Source organism: Drosophila bipectinata, chromosome XR (genome assembly GCF_030179905.1).
Source record: "Drosophila bipectinata strain 14024-0381.07 chromosome XR, DbipHiC1v2, whole genome shotgun sequence".
In the NCBI taxonomy this organism is placed as follows: domain Eukaryota; kingdom Metazoa; phylum Arthropoda; class Insecta; order Diptera; family Drosophilidae; genus Drosophila; species Drosophila bipectinata.
In genome coordinates, this window is record NC_091735.1 from 20,929,698 (window position 1) to 20,950,807 (window position 21,110).

A 21,110-nucleotide genomic window follows, 5' to 3' on the forward strand; every position below is an offset into this window, starting at 1 on the left:
GAGAGTAAACGGAAACGGAAGCGGAAGGAGCTTAGCAATATGCTTTAGAAGCGACAGCATTTTTATTAAAAATATTTTGATTCTTGTTTTTGAAAAGTTTTACGGAACTATTAAATAAAATGTGAGTTTTTACTTTAGTATACCTTTGTTCCACCTTCCTTCGTTGGAAAAATAAATGAAACAAATATGAGATCGAAAAAAACAGAGACAGAAGCACACACATACAACACACACTCACCCACACAGACAATTACCACCACAATCCCAAAAAAGGACGAGGAAATTGTAAAAAATTTACACTTTAGGAAAATCTCTAAATTTTAAGCTTTCGGTGTTTTTAAACCAAACAAAAAACTAAAAAAAAAAAAATTACAATAAAAATTAAAGAAATCAAAAAAAAAATTAGCGAAAACACATGAAAAATTTATATATATACATACATATATATATATTTCGATATTTAAAATTTCATTCGGAAAGAAAAGCAAAAACCATAAACAATTTTGAGCAAACTCTCGGTGTTTTAAAATTAAGCGCATGCAAAAAAAACCAAAAAAAAACTTAACACATTACACACTAAACAAGTACAGTAAAACACAATTACTAAGCCAAGAGTAAACCCAAAAAAAAAACAAAAATAATAATTTAAGCAAACAGACGTAAACCAAAAACAAAAACCTCTTTCACTTTCGTGTCTTTGACTTAAAACAAAACAAAAAAAAAACAAAAAAAAACATTTAAAAAATTCAAAATGACAAAAAAATGAAAACAAAATATTAAGCATATTTTTAAAATGTAATTTAGCACAAAAGAAAAAAAACAAACCGAAAATCGAAACAATTTTTAAAAACTACCAAAATGTATTGATGTGTATTTGATAAACGAAATCAAGAAAAAGAAATGTAATGACGAAGGATACGGTCAAAAGGACTTGAAAAATTATTACAAAAAAAAAACTAATCAAAACTGGAAACTACAGATTTTTTTTCAACAATTCCTAGTTCCAATATTTCAAATGTTTGCTTTCGTTTTTCGGTTTCAAATTTTTTTGGTTTAGAAAATGGGATAAAATGGACAAAACTTTTACAAAACTACGAAATGCAATGCCTGCCAAAGAATTAATGTTTTTAAAGCAAAACAACAACAAATATTACTTATGTATATGTATGTATGCAACCAAACAACAACAACAAAAGTTCAATAAAGCCGTTCCAATGAAGAAACCAAAAATAAAACGAAAAAAAAATGGAAAAACCTAAGAACAGAAACAAGTAACTTGTTCGAAAGATCTTTTGCGTTTCCTTATACAAGAAATTTTCGACTTGAAATTAATTAATAAATATATTTAACATAAAAAAAACTTGAAAAAACGACAACACGAGCCACGAGAAACTTTTTTTGCAAAAAACTTACAATTAAAAGAATAAAGAAAAAGGTAACAAAAACTAAATGAGAAACAGAAAAACTATTTGTCGTGTACAAGCAAACTTATTTGTATTTAAACTAATAAAGTGAAAAGTTTATTGGTTTATTTTTTAACAAAACAAAACAACAACAAAAACAAAACAACAACAAAAACAAAACAAACACCACCATTTTTATGCATTACATTATAAAAAAAAGCCACAAGCAAATAAAATAATTAACAAAAATAGAGAAGAGTGTTTTATTTTGGGAGGAAAACTGGAAAGAGTTTTGAATTTTAGCGCCAAAAGCTTTCAAGGGTCACACTAAGCTTTTCCTGAAATATGGCAACCTCTCACCCATAAGCTTTAATTTTTTCAAACAAAAGATAATACATTTTTATATATTTATAAGTTTATTACCCATAATTTGTATTAAATATTTCTTAACTTTAATTTATAAACCTAAAATCTTTATTTAAAGGTCAATCCCTAGGTAAAGGTTAGCTTTTTTTGAACTTTCCATTAAATAGTTTTTCTGGTATTTCTTGGCGCTCTAACTACGGTCACACTGCGCATCCGTTCCCTTCAGTCGCAAAAAAAATCGCACGGAATAAGTTGAGCTTTTTTGACGTTGCTGTTTTTTCCCTCCCCTTTTCAACCGCACACGAAATAGCAGTATTATTGTTGTTACCACCATTTGTTGTGGCTCTTGTTATTGCATTTCTATTGTTTTTTTTACTGTGTACCAGCATACCAGAGTGTCGAGAACTCAAAAAGCATAAATTAAAGAGTGAAGCAAGTGGGGCAGAGTGTTAAATTTTGAGTCTTGGGATCCCGAAAGACCAGGCTCCAGACTTCATTCAAGGCACCAGAAAAAGACAGTTCCGGAAAAAAGAATATAACCGGACAGCGGACACTGGACAGCGGACCCCGGACAGTGGCAAGCGGACACAATGCAGAGCTACGCGGACGCCCTTAGTGCCAAGGGATATCGCAGCTTCGGGTTCGACACGGACGTCGAGATGGACATGGACATGGGCTTGGCAGTGCGCCGCATCGAGAAACGCAAAGGCGGTGAGTTACCAACGTGTGTGAAGGTGTGCGTGTTTATACTAGTGTGTGTGTGTGTGCAGCCCAGGGGCGTGGACTTTGGGATGTGCGATATATTTTTCAAAAAAGGTTCTTAAGAGGTTTTTAAAAAACTTTTGCATAATAGTATATGCTTTTTTTAATTTGTTCTATAAAATAGACTATTTTACTATTAAGTTTTAACCTCTTTTAAATTTTTTGTAAATAAATCCGATATAACTAAACTGGAAATGGAAAATATTTTAAGTCATTCTGGTACTCTTTCAGCTTGTTTTTACTTTTATAAGATAATGAAAGCTATGTAAGTTTCAACCATTTCTCTTGGAATGTTTTTAACTATTTGATAAATATAGTACGTTTCTCTATAAATATGTACACATACATATACACTATATACTCACTTAAAGTACAAACTATTTTGCATTTTTTTAAATTAAAAAATCTATATTCATTGCCCACTATTTTGGATAAAAGTTCTTCAGTTGTAGAACCATTCCTTTAAATAGTATCATATAGCTTTACCGACTTTTTAAATAATATTTCACAAAAGGACGGATACTTACTTAAAAATGGTTTCATTGTCACTTCTTTCAGTATATGATATTTTATTTACAATCTATACATGAAAGTTAAAAATCTTTAAATCCCTAAACCTATTAAACAAAATACATTTTTAAAAAACGTGTTTGTTAAATAGTCGTTTAAATAAGGAGTTTAAATGAAGTTCAAGCTTAACCTTCTTAAAAGACACTTACCAACAAAGTCGCCTAAAAGTGCTGTTTTATTATTTTAAGCAATTTATAAATTTTACTTATAATATATCCACCATTTTTATTTATTTGTTTAAAAAAAACACTTCTTTAAAATGCAATAATTATTGAAATCTCCTTCTTGAAGTTTCCTAAAAACCCCCTCAAAAGACGCCCCTGAAGAACAAATGCGTGTGTGGGATGCATTGACTTTTGCGCCTTCGTTCTTTTTTTTTTCATTTGCTGGTCAACGCCGTAAAATATTTCCACTTTCCACGTCGAAAGAGGCCAACAGACCAAGTAACCCCTTTGTGCTTTTTTGTTCTTCTTGCTCTGTTTTTTTTTATATATTTTTTTGTACACATATGTGCAATGTATTCTTTTTTTTTATATATTTTGCGTGTCAGTGTCTGTACTGGAATTCTCGCTGGTAATGACGTGCAATTATTATAATCAAGCGGCGAGAAAGAGGCGTGCTGGTAACTAGGCATAAATTATCTAGCTAAACTACGCGATGATGAGATATATATTTCATTCCTTTCAATTCCTTTGAATGCCCTTTAATTATCTCGATACCACAATTGCATCAAATGAGCTTGTACTTCACAATCTAGTATAGGAATATATGTACAATGTATATGTAGAGAGCGAGAGGTCCAAAGATGACGCCACTGTAGTTTCGATTTTTCTCGCAATGCCAAGAAAAATGAAAAACTGTCATAAATCTTGGAAGTCAATTTTATGAATCATTATCGATTCAAAAGTGGTTTGAATAGATGCCTTGTAGAGTCTGTGAGAAGTAGTAGTATTTTGGATGAATTATTTTTTAAACAAATTCTAAATAGGCCTCCCACCTTATGCTGGCACAACACTTTTCTTTTTATGATGATTTCTGTGAAACTCTTTTGTTTACTTTGCATTTCTATAGCGCTTTTGTGTTACCTGTTTTTAGCTTTTTTTCACCATTTTTTTATATTGTTGATGCAGCAAACAAACCAAGAGCAAATACTGAAAAAAAATAAAAAACTAAACGAAGCGAAGCCATTTAGAAAATTGGTTAAACATGCGCCAGACTTATGCAAACCAAAGGAAAAAATGCCACAAAAATTATGGGATAATATTTCTGGATGGGATGGTGGTATGTAGTGTGTGGTGGCCCAATTAGCCAAACTGCTGTTTGTCTTGAGTCATCCTGGGTGGTTTTTTGGTCATAAAGTACCGAAAGTAACCCAAAACCCTGGCCACCAACTTCATATTAATTTGCTCAGCTTAATCTAATCTAGTGAACAGCAGGGCCGACTTATTGTTTGGCCAACATTATTTATGATGCTTACAGATGGCGATAGACAGAGACCATAAATATCGATAAAAGTATCGGATTGTAACTATGGGTGTTGAGGAAAAAATATGAAAAGAAAGAAGATTAGTTGGAAAAGGTTTTAAAATTAAAATTTAGAGAATAAACTGAAATCCCCCATATATCGTTTAATGTTTAAACAAGTAAACCCCTTAAATGAACCAACTCTTAAGTCACACGTGGCCCTTTAGTTCTCTGTATATGTATATTTTTCCGGTACCTCTTGTTTATATTCTTGTTTGTCGGTTATCAGCTCTACCCATACTCGTACTCTTACCCCAGTACTCTAATATTCAAGTATTCCTGCCCCAACATTTCTCTTATCGGTCTATAAATAGTCCCCATGAATAAAGTCTAACATCCAAAACTCTCTATATGAGCTGGGCATTCGTGGAAATCCATTATCTGGCCATCTAGGGCCCATCTATATGGTTCCTATTGTGACGAATGTGTTTATAAATATGTGGATACATCACCATATCTAGATCCACTCAATTGGGGCAGTCACACGTCTGACATGTGTCCCGCGTCTTCATGAGAAATGTGTTGTGTTCAATCAACTAAACTGAGGCAGGAACTCAACAGCAAGGGCCTGCTTTTGTTTGTCTTGTTTTTGCCAACTATTCGGAATGTTTTTATTCAAAAATGTTCGCTCATAAACAGGTCAATAAAAGATTTTTATTCAGATGTGTGGGTTTTTAAATAAAAGTCTTTGTTATAATTCTTTAAAATAAATTTAAAGTATTATCCGGTACCGTTGAAGAGTGCTCGAAAATCTTATGAACTACTATGTTGTGTCCTTTGTAAGAGGACTAATTAAACTACCATTTTTGAGCTATAGTTTATATGTCATAGCTATATTGCTATATAATTAGTTTAGAGTTACTAGTTTATCGACTAGTTTAGAATTACTACGTACTTATTACCGTATGACTTCTAATTTTAAAACTTTTTTCTCTATATTTCTTAAACAACTTCTACCGAAAAATCGAGTATTATCGTTTATAGTCGTTTAAACTATAGGGTATTTAGTATAAAAGCTTCTCAGCTATGCACTAGCCGGTACTCTTGCTTCTCAATATAATACCCGGATCTTGATTTTTCAATTTCATTACCCTATAACTTTTAATTAAAAATTTGTTTCTATATACATATGTATACATATTTACAAAACTTAAACTGCGTAATCAGGTATTATCCTTTAAAGAATTTAGTACTAAAGCTTTTCAACTATGTATGTAATACACTGTACTTAACACAAACCCTTAAAATGTAATTCATTTTGTCTAATAATCAATCAATCACAAATTGTAAGTTTTTTTCTTATATTTCTTAAAAACTAATATGAAATATAAAAAGTGTTACTTTACTCAGTGTTAGTATAATATCTTTGTGTGTCAAAATAAAATAAAAGTTAAAATCAATTTATCTTTAATACTCTGAGGTATTTAATACCCGATACTCATCGTCTAGAATCCTCTAGAATCGAAATATAGTTTATGAAGCATTCTTTTCCTCATATTGTTAGCCAAAGGCAGTCTTAAAGCAGGGTAAAATATCAAAAACCAATAAATAATACATAAATAATAAAAACAAATAATAAATGGATATTTTCGCTCTTTTCGATACTGATGACGGAACTTAATTTATTATCTTTGCATTCATAAGGTTATTACGTGAGCGATTCATAGGTTTATTAAGTAATTTAAAAAAAAATGGATTATACCTTACATCCCACTTAAAAATTTATTTCTATATCTGACCCTATTAATCTCACCTGTGCTGTATCCCCCAACAGCTGGCCACTGTCCGTCTGGCATAGGTCAGGGTTTTCCAATTAGAAACAAATAATGAAAAGGCGGGCGCCAACAAAGAAAACAATGGCAAGACTTTTTTCCCGCCTCACTTTTCCACCTGCCCCACCGTCATCTGAATGATTTATTTGTGATACCATTCCGGGGTTTTCTTGTTTTATTTATTCACCCATATATTTTGAGTAGATGGGACAGTTGTTCTCTTTGTTTTTCAACACGAAGTGCTGTTCTCTTTGGCGGCAAGTCGGAGAAAATTGAAATGAAAATGAGAAAGTCTGAGAAACTTTGAGAAACTAATACTGACTGCAGTTAGTCATGCCAAATCGTTTATTTATTTATTATTACACACCAGTATATGGCGTAGCCCGGCGAGTTGGACAAATATGAGTGGAAAATCAAATCAGTTGACTGCGCGAAGTCGAAACGAGTGGAAATACCAAAGAAAACACACAATTTTCCGCCAAATATTACGCAAGTGGGGAAAACCAGACGGAAACTTTTTCATACTAATATGTGAGAAAATCAATTTCTGATCAACAAATTTTAGTGGGCAAAGTGCCCAAAAATAAAAAGAAAACACAGAAATGAAAGCAGCAATTAATAAGTTCGCAATTCGCAATTCTATCAATAAACACATAAACAAAGCCAAAAATAAAGCATAAAAATAAAATAATATCTATATGCAAATAATAAACTGTAGCTCGCATGCCAGATAAACAAAAACATACCGTATGTGTCTCAGAAATGTATTTATATTTTCGTCGTCGTATCGCCAAAATGAACTGCCAATGACTTGCATTTAGGCATGTGCCCCCAAAAAGAATAAAAACCGATATATATAGTATAAAAATGAGACCCAGTTGAACAAACTGAGTTTACTTATAGAGCTATCACAACAACCATACCCTATCGGTTATTAACAACTTGGCGCTAATCTAACGATTCTTCCAACCAATTTCGGTCTATGGATCGCTAACTGAATTTGACAGGGCGTTGAAATAATAACCAGCCGAAAGATACACAAAAATACACGGAAATTATATATAAAACTAGACAAGCCCTGCTTCCTTACTAATTTAGGAAAGTTACCAATCTAAAAAATATCAATCTTATCTTTGCGCTTTTTATCAACGATCTTGACAAAATAGTTTCAAAGATACTATACTACTTCATTGAGTTGACGCCTTTTTTGATGCAGAAATAGAAATTATTTTAGATGGCTATTGTTCCCTTATCTCTTTTTGAAGTAAATCTAAACATTTTTAATTCAACAAGCCTTAAAAGTGGCTACTTGGTAAACTAAATATGTGGTTTTCCAAGATAATAAATGCAAAAGAAAGACCAGTGGCGGATTTAACAGGTGGGCAAAGGCGCGCTTGCCCACTGGGCCCCCCCGACGAAAGGCTTTCAGGGCCCCTCGTGCTGAAAGTTACACCTTCGATTTCTTTTCCACAAATCTGCATCAAAATCTGGGAACAAAATATTTTAAAGATTTTTTGTCAAATTTTCTGGGCTGTCCCCTTCAAAATGTGCGAAATGCATGGAAGCCCCATATGACCTACTGCATAGGCCATATCTTAGGAAATATTCATCCGATTCTTGAGCGGAATACTTTAAACGATTTGTGGATCGATTCTCCATAAATCTGCATCAAAAGCTGGGAACAAAATATTTTTAAGATTTTTTGTCAAATTTTCTGGGCTGTCCCCTTCAAAATGTGCAAAATGCATGGGGAGCCCCATATGACCCACTGCGAAGGCCATATCTTAGGAAATATTCATCCGATTCTTGAGCGGAATACTTTAAACGATTTGTGGATCGATTCTTTATCTGCATCAAAATTTGGGAACAAAATATTTTAAAGATTTTTTGTCAAATTTTCTGGGCTGTACCCTTCAAATTACCCTTCAATGTACCCTGAAAAAATTTTGCCCAGTGGGCCTTTTTCCTTAAATCCGCCACTGAGAAAGACTTAAATTTATTTAGCTTTTAAATCAAAGCTAATAATTTTCTTGTTTGCTATTTTATTTGAAAATATCTCTGGAAGAACATTGTTCTGCATTTTATGTCTAAATGGTAATATGTTCCATTGGTGTTTATTCAGATTTTTTGGATCTTAAAACCACTATGATAATAGCATAATACTATGTTTTTAATATATTTAAAAAAAATTATTAAAATTATAGGTCAGATTCTTAAAGAACTTGGTTCCTAAAGAAGTAACTATTTCATAGAGTTCCTAGACTCTGATAACAATTTCAGAAGCTTATAAGTGAGTTAACCTTTACCCTACCTTTGTTTTCTAGATAAATACAAAAGATTTATCAATAATATATTTGAATGGAGATACTACATACTACAAAACCCCATAGAGTTCAAAGAGCTTTGATCTCGTACATCTTAGACATATGTATGCCATTTGTTTATCCAGAATTTTGTTTATAATTAGCAAACATTGTGGGAGCGAAAGCTTTTTCTGGTTTCGGGTGGGAAAGCTCTCCCACAACTTTTCCGCATATATAAACTTTGGATCAACAGCAGATCGGGAGAGGTGTTAACCAGAGAATTAGTGTAAAGAGAGAAAGAGATAAGAGGGGAGCCAGACAAAGGCTACAACGGCGAAAAAAAAGCTAAAAACAAGCGCGTAGAAAAATTCGCGAATTGCGTCGGAAAGTATTTTGAACTAAATTGGGTTTTCGCATACACCTCGCCAATATATCCAACCGATCCGATACGATTCGTTCCGATACCACCTCAGTTGCCCGAAGACTTCCCCCCGGAGCAGAATCTCAAGCTGTGCGGCGCCACCTGTCACCGGGAAAATTACATAAAACAAAACAAATTCAACCAAAAATACAAATAGTGTCCTACAATATAAAACAAACGAATCAAAAATTTCAAAGTTCCCATATCCAAAACAAACAAATCGCAAGGAAATCGGTAAATTATCGTAGCTGCCTGGATTTATCAAGGATTTGGCAAAGGGATCCCACCCAAAGCCCGCAAGATGTCGTACCGCGGCATGCTGAGCACCTCGGACTCTTCGAGTTCCAGGGATGGACGCGGCCAGGACGCGGACTCGTTCGACGGCTCCGTGATGTCTCATGCCATACCGGTGTCGAAGGACACCTCGCACCTGAGCTCTAAAGGCAGTCAGAAGGGGCAGCAGCCCTCAAATAGTTGCAAGTGTAAGTGAATACACGGCAAAAAAAATTTCAAGCCTGTGTTTTGTCAACAAATACCACAGCATAGGGTCGAAAAACAGTGGCATAGAAATTTGCATAGCTCTTCTAAAAGCAACAGTTGAAATTAGAAAAAGGTCAACCAAAATCGCTTTTTGAAAAATATAAAATTATAATTTATAAAAAAGGCATGTATGTATGTATGTACATACATATATTGAATATTTGAAAATCACCATCCTTTTAAATGAGGTATTATCTGAGGTTAAATACCCACGCCAAGATCAAAATATTTTGAATATTGGTGACGAAAATAAAGTTTTCTGTTTTTCGTATAAAATACGTTGGTATTAGAATTAATTAGAATTCGTTTGAAATTCAATAATTTATTTAACTGTTAGCCTTTCATTATTAAATTAACTCTTAGGTATAGATTGTAACCTCTTGAGGAGTTACAATTTCTGTGACGAATGCTCATGTTAAAAAAAGTTATCTATGGAAAGTTAAGGAGTTGAAGTTTTTACACTTTTTATACACTCTATTTTTATGTACTTTGAGCTTATTTTTATAATTTTTTCCAATTAGTATACATTTATGAAGCTAAACGTATTAGTATTTTGTCACCCACATATTTGTCACTCACATAGCCACAATTAATATAGTGAAACATTCCAAAACTATATACATAACAAATAATACTAATAACATAATACATACATACTTAAATAAAGCCACATAAAATTATGTATTTGAAAAATCTGTTTTATAAATTAAGCTTACTTAAAACTTAACTATACTAAAACTTAATTAAACGTATTTTAACGACTGGCACTCCAGTCCTTAAAACTAAAGAAAAATTCGGTTTTTTTTTTTCAGTTAGTTTTCTTAAAGCAAAAGATACTTTTATTTGATACTAGTGTATGACGCTGTTTGTTGTTTACGATTTGTTGTTTGTTTTTCTTTCAGTTGTTTGTTGTTTGCCCACGCAGGCAGCGCAGCAACTGCTCAGCCACTGCGCTGTCTATCACTCAAGTTCAGCTTTGTTTTTGTTGTTTTTCATGATTATTGTTTGTTGTTGTTATCAAGTGTGGGCCGATGCGAGTGGCACTAACCTACATATTAAAAAAAAAATATTTATTCACCTATATTTATGTACATCAATGTATATATGTTTTTATTCCAAAGAAAGCAGAAATACTTTGAAAAAATCTTTAAAAAGCTAAGAGCATTTTTTTTGTACTATTTAATTATTTTTACAAATTTAAAATTTAATAGCTGTAATTACTTTAATAACTGAACTTGTTTTTGACCTTGATAAGGGTATTGGTAGTTCGTGGTTAGAAACTTTCCACAGCCTGTTTGTTGTTTGTTGAAGTGCGTGTTTTGATTTTTGTCCCGTATTTTTGCTATCTCTCTGATACTTCAGCCCCCTTGGTCTTTGCTTTATGCACTGAGAAAAACAAAATGATTCTTGACATTTTAAAACATACGCATTTTAAGAAAAATAAAAAGTATACTTTTGAATAATAATTTCTTAATAATCACATACAATTCTATTACTTACACCATGTTTCTTTATTATATGACTATATTTTTTCTTTCAGTGCACCCCTCTTTCTTATAGCAAATTTTTTTATTTGCAAATTTGTAATCAGCCATCGATTTGGTTGTTATTTCTTCACCAAGTTGTTATAATTTTGTTTTTGCTTGTTTTTTATTTTTGTTATTTTGTTGTTTTTGTGATGCTGTCAAAGATGATGCGCCTCTGCTGCAGCGCAGCTGCTGCTCTGCCGGCGCCGGTTAGGTCTCGGCCTGGAATTCTTCGCTCCGATCCGATCCGATCTCTGTTTTCATTGAGACGCCAACTCTCGCTCAGGTTACAAGTTTTCCATCGATCTCCGCGACAATTTTCCAATTTTCTCCGCATTTCGCTGTGTGTTTAGTGTCTTTCTTTGTTTTTGCCATGAACTTCAATCGCATGGATACCGCCCACCGGTTGCGGGTGGATGTCCGGCTCTTTGGCGACCAGGTGATGGGCAATCCGGCTCCAGACTCGCCCACCTGTTCCTCACCTCTGCTCCAGCCAGATGATAGCTGTAGGTTTTTTTGTTTTAGGTTCTTCGGTTTTTTAGAAATAAATTATGCCACATCTTCATTTGTTTTTATTAATATATATTTTAATTTTAATATTTATTTATTTGATGTATTTTTCAGGTGAACTCAATGACTCACCAGTGGAGGAGAAGGGCGAGTCGGATGTTGAACTGACCAACGAGATCTCGGCCCCCTACGAGGTGCCACAGTTCCCCATTGAACAGATTGAAAAAAAGCTACAAATCCAGCGCCATCTCAATGAAAAGTGAGTTAATTTTGTATTTAAAATTTACAAAAAAAATATACAATTTTACTATCTATTTGAATCTTGGCTTATCAATAAAGCTATCTGGGCATTCTATAAAGTCTATTTGCTTGCCTTTCGTTTAATTCAGTTATTATTCTGATTTGCAAATCGTAGCATTTGTTAAAAGACATTTTAAACGTAAGAAAATAGTGTATTCCGTGAAACTTTAAATTAAAAGTTGAAAAGGCAAAGAAATATTAATAAATAATAAGTAATAACCCTGGTTTGAAACATGAAAAATAAGGTAGAGTTTCTTTTCTTCAAGAAGATCTCCAAACGGTTTAAAAATGCCTTTTGAAATGTGTTATTTTGGAATAGATTTCCAAAAATATTTTTTAAACTTTACTATATAATTTTTCCGCCTTTTAAATAATCTTTTACATCTTTATTTTTTTCTGTGTTTGGAACCTTAAAGTCGTCTGGTTTTTATTTTCATAGATCTCGTGATTTTATTCTTATCTCTGAAAGTCTGGTTCTATTTTAAGATTAGCTTTCCCGTATAAGCCATAGAATTACTAAATGTACACCGTGAAAAATATAACAATTATTATATTCAATATGTGTCTGGAGTGGTTTTTATTTTCGTACTATTTCAAATACACAAGAAATTTAAAGAATATATAAAAAATAGGGGATTAAGCTTTAGTACTTTAAACAATGTGCCTTGTTTTTAAATCAAGAAATTTTTAACAAAAATATCTTTTGTTTTAAAATATTTAAGAAAAATTATTCCATGTGTCTGGATTAGTTTCCATGGCACTTTCAATAGCCTCGTAATGAGGTGGCCGCAACATCGAAGCGTTGCACGCGTTGCAATTAGCTGCTGGCTGCCCCACCAGGTGGGGGGCAGTGGGTGGTGCAGGGGCGGGACGGCACATCCAAAGTGAGTGGAAGGTACAAGAGTGTCTGGGTTTTTTGGACCAAGCTGAACACGTTTTGATTTTGAATAGAACTGCATTAGGCAGCAACCTCCATCACCGCCAACGAATGGGTTGTCCGCTGTCCTCTGTCCGCTGTCCTCTGTCCGCTGTCCGCTATCTTCGCTGGCTTTTACGGTGGTGGAACTGAAGCTTATGCCATAACGAACCGAGCCACCACCATGGCACCACTAGAACCTCCAGTGCCAAATGCCGTCACTTTCAGTACGCTCCGATCCGATCCAATAAACGGCCAGCCCGGGCCGCGCAAAAACATTATAACAAACGCGCCCCAAAAAAAAAAAAAAGGAAAATATACGGAACTTTTGGTCAAACCCACCTGGGCGACCTACGCTGACATTGAGCCATCGAAGAACAGCCAAAGAACACCCAACCATCCATCCACCCACCCACCGTGCCCCACTAACAGCCATCGCCTCTCTGTTCGTGTCGCACGGAAAGCGTCGCTGAAAAACAAAATACAAGAAAAGCCAAAGAAACTTCCCAACTCGCACGGACACTTCAAGTTTTTTCATTTTTCTTTTGCGAATCCTGACAAGTTCGGCACGCAAAAAAATCGGGGACAGCCCCCCATAGTTGGGGCTCCCCAAGAAACACAAGAAACTTACCAACTTTTAGAAATCTTGAAGAAAGCGGTGGTATTTTAAATAGTTTTCACAGTTTTTAACTTGATTGTGGTACTTTAATTAATCAAAAACTATAACTATTATAAAACGAACAACTATTTAGTTAAAAGTGACTAAAATTTATATAAACTCAAGCATTTTGAGGCTTGTGATAGCAGAGTTTTCAAAAAACTTTAAGACTTGTTTAAGAACTGAACTAAACCATTTTTTAGTTAATTACCATTTTTTGTCTTGTGAGACAATTGAAATAATTCTTTTAGAATAGTCAATCGAAACACGCAAGTTCTTCATCTATTTTTTTAGAAGTAGAAGATAATCGTAGAAGAGGTGAATTTATTTTTTTGGGGGTTGTAGGATTATATCCTTATAGCGTGCCGAGTTGAAAATTTGCCATAAATCATCTGGTCAATCGATCATTAACATTTTGGCCACCAAAGACTGACACTGGTCTATAGTTGTCATTGGTTTTCTGGAGCATTTGGTGGTCGGAAGTCGGTCGAGGATGTCGTTTGCGGATGACAGCTATAGTTTTGGGCGCTGCTACGAATACCAACCCGACGACTCCAAGTGGTTAGAAAGAAACTAAAAAATAATTTAAAAATTCTATAACTTTTAAGAACATTTAAGAATTTTGTTATAAAGTGACCATATTAAATCCCTAAATATTTGTTTATCTTCCAGGCAGGCCATTGTACCTCGTGCGGCTACCACATCACAGGTACCGACACCGCTCAGAGAATCCTCCAGCAGCGTTGAGGGACACGATTCCGAGTTCGATATGGACAGGAACGATGCCGACATTAACTTTCAGCGCGTCTCCATTTCCGGCGAGGACACCAGCGGCGTGCCCCTGGAGGATCTGGAGAGGGCCTCCACCCTCCTGATCGAGGCACTGCGCCTGCGAAGCCACTACATGAACATGTCGGATCAGTCCTTCCCCTCGACCACGGCCCGTTTCCTCAAGACGGTGCGCCTCAAGGATCGCATCGACAATGTGCCCGCCAAGGCGGTGTCGGGTAAGAAAATTGAAATCCAATAATCCCAGAAATTCAGCCCCCATCCAGCGAATGCAAAAGAAGCCAAGTCCCACAGTGTTATCAGTTATCGAACTGCTATCGGTCTACCTTTGTACGAGTATTGTGTCCTGTAGATGAGGATGGATCGATAAGTTCAAGAATCGATCCAATCCACTGTACTGTATATATCGATGTGTAAATATTTGTAAAAGGAATTTGTTGTACATGAGCGTTATAATGCACCAGCAAGTAATTCAGCAATCGATCTGCTCCCGAGCGGGTCCTGTATCATACAAGTCGAGGCTTGGCCTTTGTGTTGTGTCAACTGTACCTCTGCCAGAGTTGCCAGATAGCTGCCCTCCTGTGTCCGTCTCTTTGTTGCCTCCGCTAGCTTTTTTACTCTCGTGCCTAGTCCTGTCTTTTTTTCTGTTTTATTTATCATCTGACTTTAAAGTGTAAACTATCTGTATTAGTATTCTCCCTATATATATATTTTACCGTTCAGTTCTTTTATGTTTTACCTTGATTTCGTATCGACTATTTATTTCTCTTCTCGTATTTTTCATTATTTCTTATAGAAATCATTCGCAAAATGAGTGTTTCGAGCATACAAGGTAATTCGTGCGCACACCACCACCACCACCTTTCAGCAAGCTCCAAACTATCCTTGCCACCTATTTTACTTTTCTATATCTGTATCCTTTTTTCCTTTTCTGTTTGAATTCCAAAAGGAGAGTTCTACCTCTTCGTCCTCTACCTGCTCCGCTCGCCTTAACCAAAAACAAAAACTGCAAATACAATTTTAATCAGTGTGGATTAACTTTAATTGTTAATAATTAATTGTTGTTAACACCTCTTGTGATACAAATCTTTAAAATACTAAACATCTTTTTGAAAGAGGGTCACACGTTTTTCAAAAAAAACCTGAGTTGGCCACACTGATTCTAATGCCTGGCCTCCGCACTCGCATGAAAGTTAATTTCCGCTTTCGTTTCACATTTGAAATGCGTTCTATAAAATCTGTTTGTTTTTTGTTATTTACTGCCTGTTATGCTTTTAGTTTTTGTTTATTTGTGCGTTTATTTTAAAAATCTGTGTTTTGCTTAGAAAAATAAACCCACAAACTCACAAATTCGTAGTCTGCTTCAGAGTTCTTCCACTTTGTCTATTCTTGAGACCTTTCAGAAAGCAAAACCTTGTACAAAAGGAAAGACACGCTCAACGTTGATCACTTTCGTAGAACAATTTTATGATGTCTATTTGTTAAGTAACACTTAAGGTTGGACCTCGAAATTATATAGTATTTTTTAAGATTTTAAGGAAATAAAAAGGTGATTTATAAATATATGTATAAACTAAGTTTTCAGAAAGTAGTTGCAGTTACTTATTTAGTGAAAGCCTAGGGAGTATTAGGGTTGTTAAATATATTTGTAAGAACAATAATATGTCTCAGAATTCAAGGTTAAAAATAATTATTTCTAAACTTATGAATAAAATAAGGACCAATTGTTAGAATACTGATATTAATACCAAAATAATCATGAAAACTTCCATGAATTTTATTAAATATTTATATGTATATTTAGAATATATACATTTTACATAAGTTCTTTATACTACGTTATTTATCCTAGAATCGCTGCTCTGGGGATATAAATGCCATCCACACATTTTCTTTTCTCCACTCACAAATGAGAGAAGGAGTTATAAATTTCATCATATTTGAAGATTTATCTCGAAATTTATTAAAAATCTATGTTAATAGTTTACTTTGGACAATGATGCGATTACTTCACTTGTTAAACTTTTATTCAGTCTTTTGGAAGGAAAAGTCATTTTATAATCAGTCTTTAAGCAAATATTTTAAAAAAGGATATTACAAAAGACACAATTTAAGTCAGTTCTTGACTAAGCATTGAATACTAAGAGGAAAACACGAAAATAGGGAGAGCGTAAAATTAAATATGAAAAAAAAACGGAAAATTAAATATGGCGGTGATGCTAAAGTTTTCCAGTTTCTTCGATCGACCTACTCTCACTCAGACTTTCACTACTTTCCAGCCAAGATTATTTATGTTAAGATTTCACTTAATACTTATGTATGTTGTTTAAAACTAAAGTAACTAAATTTTTAAATTCTAAAAAGAGGTTCTCAAATTAAAGGATTATTATATATGTTAGAATAGGAAATAGTTCTGTTTAAGTAAGTTTCTGTTTCATGTAAGTTGTTTAAGGTATGAGCAGTTTTATATAACTTTTGTACAATAGTAAGGACAAATTATTTGTACAAACATACATATATTTAGATGTATTCCTATATTTTTTATTATATAAATACTTTACGTTCAATATTAGCTTTAAAAATCCCAGTTATTTTCGACTTTTATTTCTATGATATTTGTTTTTTATTTTATTCCTGGCATTTAGTTTAAAAATATGTAAATATATAACTTATTCGTAGTGGTATCAGAAACTTCGTAATATATTTTTTGGAAAAGTATTATAAAATTTCTAGAGGTCCACCCTAAAACATTCAAAACCAAAAAACTACCATTCAAATAGCAACAACACTCGCACGTATCCTTAAGCGTAGTGTTGAGTTGCCACTAACTCTTAAATGCTTAAAAACACTGTTTCAACGCCACTGCAACTAAACGAAATTCTATTTTTTTAAACTTTTTCTAAAATTCACCAAACCAACAACAATAAACCAAATAAACGACACCCGAACACCACAAAACACCAATCCTTCGCGGAATGCAGATTTCCATCCGAGGCCATCCCAAATGAAGCTGACAAATCCCTGGAATGTGGAGTTTCCTCCGGACGAGAATTTCCTGATCAAGCCGGTAAATGGAGTGTTTCATATATATGAGAATGGGGTGAGTGTTTATTAAATAAAATAAAAATGTAAAAGTTTATTAACTAAATATTTTTTAAACCATTTTTTTAAGGACGAAAACAATGAGTTGAAATTCGAGTATCCGGACATGAGCCAGTTTGTAAATGACATGCAGGTTATGTGCAACATGATAGCCGATGGGCCACTGTAAGATAATACCAAAAAAATACCAAGATATACTAAATAAATAAGCCCTATAATCTTTAGAAAATCCTTCTGCTACCGACGATTGTGCTACTTGTCCTCCAAATACCAGATGCACGTCCTCCTCAACGAGCTGCGCGAACTGGCCGCCCAGAAGGCGGTGCCTCACAGGGATTTCTACAACACCCGCAAGGTGGACACCCACATCCATGCCGCCTCCTGCATGAACCAGAAGCATCTGCTGCGCTTCATCAAGAAGACTCTGAAGAACAATGCCAACGAGGTGGTTACCTGCACGAATGGACAGCCGATGACCCTGGCCCAGGTTTTCCAGTCCATGAATCTGACGACCTATGACCTCACCGTGGACATGCTGGACGTACATGCCGATAGGAACACCTTCCATCGCTTCGACAAGTTCAATTCCAAGTACAATCCCATCGGGGAGTCCAGGCTGAGGGAGGTGTTCCTCAAGACGGACAACTATCTGAATGGGAAGTACTTTGCCCAGATTATAAAGGTACGAGTACCAGGTATCATAATGCCCAGAAATACCTCATTTTAATCTGAAATATTCTTCCAGGAAGTCGCCTTTGATCTGGAGGAGTCGAAATACCAAAATGCTGAACTGCGCCTATCCATTTACGGAAAGTCTCCGGACGAATGGAGCAAACTGGCCAAATGGGCCATCGACAACGGGGTCTATAGCTCCAACATCCGTTGGCTAATCCAGATACCCCGCCTGTTTGACATTTTCAAGTCAAACAAGATGATGAAGTCATTCCAGGAGATCCTGAACAACATATTCCTGCCGCTCTTCCAGGCGACAGCACGCCCCAGCGAGCATCCGGACCTGCACAGGTTCCTTCAGTATGTGATTGGCTTCGATTCCGTCGACGATGAGTCCAAGCCGGAGAATCCGCTCTTCGACAACGATGTCCCCCGTCCGGAGGAGTGGAACTACGAGGAAAATCCGCCATATGCCTACTATATCTATTATATGTACGCAAATATGACGGTTCTCAACAAGTTTAGACAGTAGGTACCATGTCCCTCTATCCATTATTTATTTTAATATTTATATCTTTTAGAAAACGTGGCTTGAACACCTTTGTTCTGCGTCCCCATTGCGGCGAAGCCGGTCCCGTACAGCATCTGGTCTGCGGCTACCTCATGGCCGAGAACATCTCCCACGGTCTCCTGCTGCGCAAGGTCCCCGTGCTCCAATATCTCTACTATCTCACCCAGATCGGCATCGCCATGTCCCCGCTCTCCAACAATTCCTTGTTCCTCAACTATCACCGCAATCCCCTGCCGGAGTACTTGGCCCGGGGTCTCATCATCTCCCTTTCCACAGATGATCCCTTGCAATTCCACTTCACCAAGGTGAGATTACTTCTACTTTCTTCTACTATATTTTATTTTTATTTTTATAAATTTTTTTTATTATTTTCTGTGAACCCTAAGGAACCCCTTATGGAGGAGTACAGCATTGCGGCTCAGGTTTGGAAGCTAAGCTCCTGCGACATGTGCGAACTGGCCAGGAACAGTGTGATAATGAGCGGATTTCCACATAACGTGAGTATTTTAGAGATAAATAAAAATAAATATAAACGGAATAGGTAATTAAATATACATATATGAGAAAAATAATGACTATGTCTATGTCTGTAATGCCTAATACAGTAAGATTCTTAAGTGTAACTCCTTTAACGATTTAATTTCCGATTTTTTAACAACCTTGTTCCCCTATTCCTATTCCTTGATTTCCTATTCTAATTTTTGTGAGAAAACCTTAAAAAAAAACGTTATATTATCAAGTAATATCATATCTTTCTATATCTAATCAGAGCCAAATCAATACCACTTTTCATTAAATCTAAAAAAAACGTTGCATTTCTGCGAAAAGATCGTTTGTCGCTTTTAACTGAAATTGGGATTTTAATGCCCAATTATTATATTAGTATTATTATATTATTATATATTAGTATTTGTTCCAGAAATCAACAAAGTATTATAGCTTAAATCGCTGTAGTTTCGGTAAAGTTAAAGATCAATTATTTTACTTATTTTTTAAGAAAATTAAATGTTTTCGAAACTTTTTTAGTATAAGTTCAAAGTTGTAATATGTATTAGCTGGCATCTTACCTCCGGCTGTCCAGATTCAATTATACTTTTGCAATTTTTTGCACCTTTCTAACAAACCTCTACCAAAACAGCTTTACCTGTAAATTTCGACTTTTTGAGGGAAATGCGTCGAAAACTCTATTAACAGAGCTTTTTGAGGGAAATGCGTCGAAAACTCCATTAACATATTTTGCAATCGATTTTCTATCCATCCAGTATCATCTAGTAAAAATCTAAAGCAAATATTTCAATAGGTTTCCATTCCTCTTTAAAATAATAAGGGAACTTGCGAAGCGAATCGAAGGTCCCCAAGGTGCTTCCTCAATATACACCCGATTTTTATAAATTGGAATATCTTAAAGTTAAATTCTATTCGTTTCTAGTTAAATTTTATATTTGTCTTGCATTTATTTAATCAATTTTCCAGATCAAACAACAGTGGCTGGGACCCACTTACTTCGAGGATGGCATCCAGGGTAACGACATCACCCGCACCAATGTGCCGGAGATCAGGGTGGCCTATCGCTACGAGACTTTGCTGGACGAGCTCTCCAACATCTTCAAGGTCAACCAGACCTGTGGCACGAGCACGGATCACTAGGGGATCACTTGTATGGATCCTCAACCCCGAATTCAAATCCAAAATCCAATCCAAATCCGCTCTGGCTACGATTACGGTTTACGGTTTACGGCTACGGGTCCGTTTTTCCGGGCTTTCTTGGCTTCCTACGCTAATTATATACAAATTAAACGAATTATTATTATATATATATATTGTATATTATATATTACATATATATATATATATTCACAACAAAACAAACAAATATATAAATGTTTCTGTACTAACCATGATATAAAGGCGGCAGACCAAATTCTTTAAATAAAAACCTGTACACGCAAAAATGTAATTTTGAGTAAATAAACAAAACAAATTGGGAAACTATTTAACTTAAGGAGAGTTTTTGTAATGTTTTTGAGTGGGTGGGTGGAAAAAAAAAGGATTTTAATGACAAGTTTTCAAGAATTTGTTTAAAATAGGTGTTTAATTTTGATTTAAGTTTTATTTTTAAATACAATTTTTTTTTTAAAGCTTAAAAACTTGTTAAATACAGTGTCGAAATTTTAATACTGTGTGGGTTTGCTCAAGAACTTTTAAAATTAAGGGTTCTATTAATAGTTCTATTAAAAAATATATTAAAATAGTTTTTTTAGAGACGTTTTTTAGCGTCTTAGAAAACAATAAAAAATTATGTTTTTTCTTCAATTAAATTTATATTTATAAATACTACATTTTAAATTTTTAAACATTCTAAAGAATTTACTAGTCTCTCTAGTATTACTGAGATTTTAATAAAT

General features: G+C 34.6%; 1 protein-coding gene across 7 annotated transcripts; it reads left to right on the forward strand.

Annotated features, from left to right (window-relative positions):
* The first annotated feature begins 1,993 nt into the window (after positions 1 to 1,993).
* Positions 1,994 to 20,707, forward strand: AMPdeam (AMP deaminase). Of its 7 annotated transcripts, XM_070282966.1 has the most exons (12): positions 6,851 to 6,928; positions 9,174 to 9,603; positions 11,812 to 11,956; positions 14,244 to 14,578; positions 15,157 to 15,192; positions 17,342 to 17,460; positions 17,533 to 17,627; positions 17,688 to 18,144; positions 18,208 to 18,662; positions 18,716 to 19,010; positions 19,092 to 19,202; positions 20,179 to 20,707. In XM_070282966.1, exons 2-12 carry the CDS (start codon positions 9,423 to 9,425, stop codon positions 20,350 to 20,352), a joined length of 2,403 nt encoding a protein of 800 aa, XP_070139067.1. In that variant the 5' UTR covers positions 6,851 to 6,928; positions 9,174 to 9,422; the 3' UTR covers positions 20,353 to 20,707. The 7 variants fall into 7 exon arrangements, with proteins under 7 accessions (XP_017099565.1, XP_017099567.1, XP_070139067.1 ...); XM_017244076.3 differs by lacking the exons at positions 6,851 to 6,928; positions 9,174 to 9,603 and adding an exon at positions 1,994 to 2,480; XM_017244072.3 differs by lacking the exon at positions 6,851 to 6,928 and having other exon boundaries at positions 8,975 to 9,603.
* Positions 20,708 to 21,110: the final 403 nt, after the last annotated feature.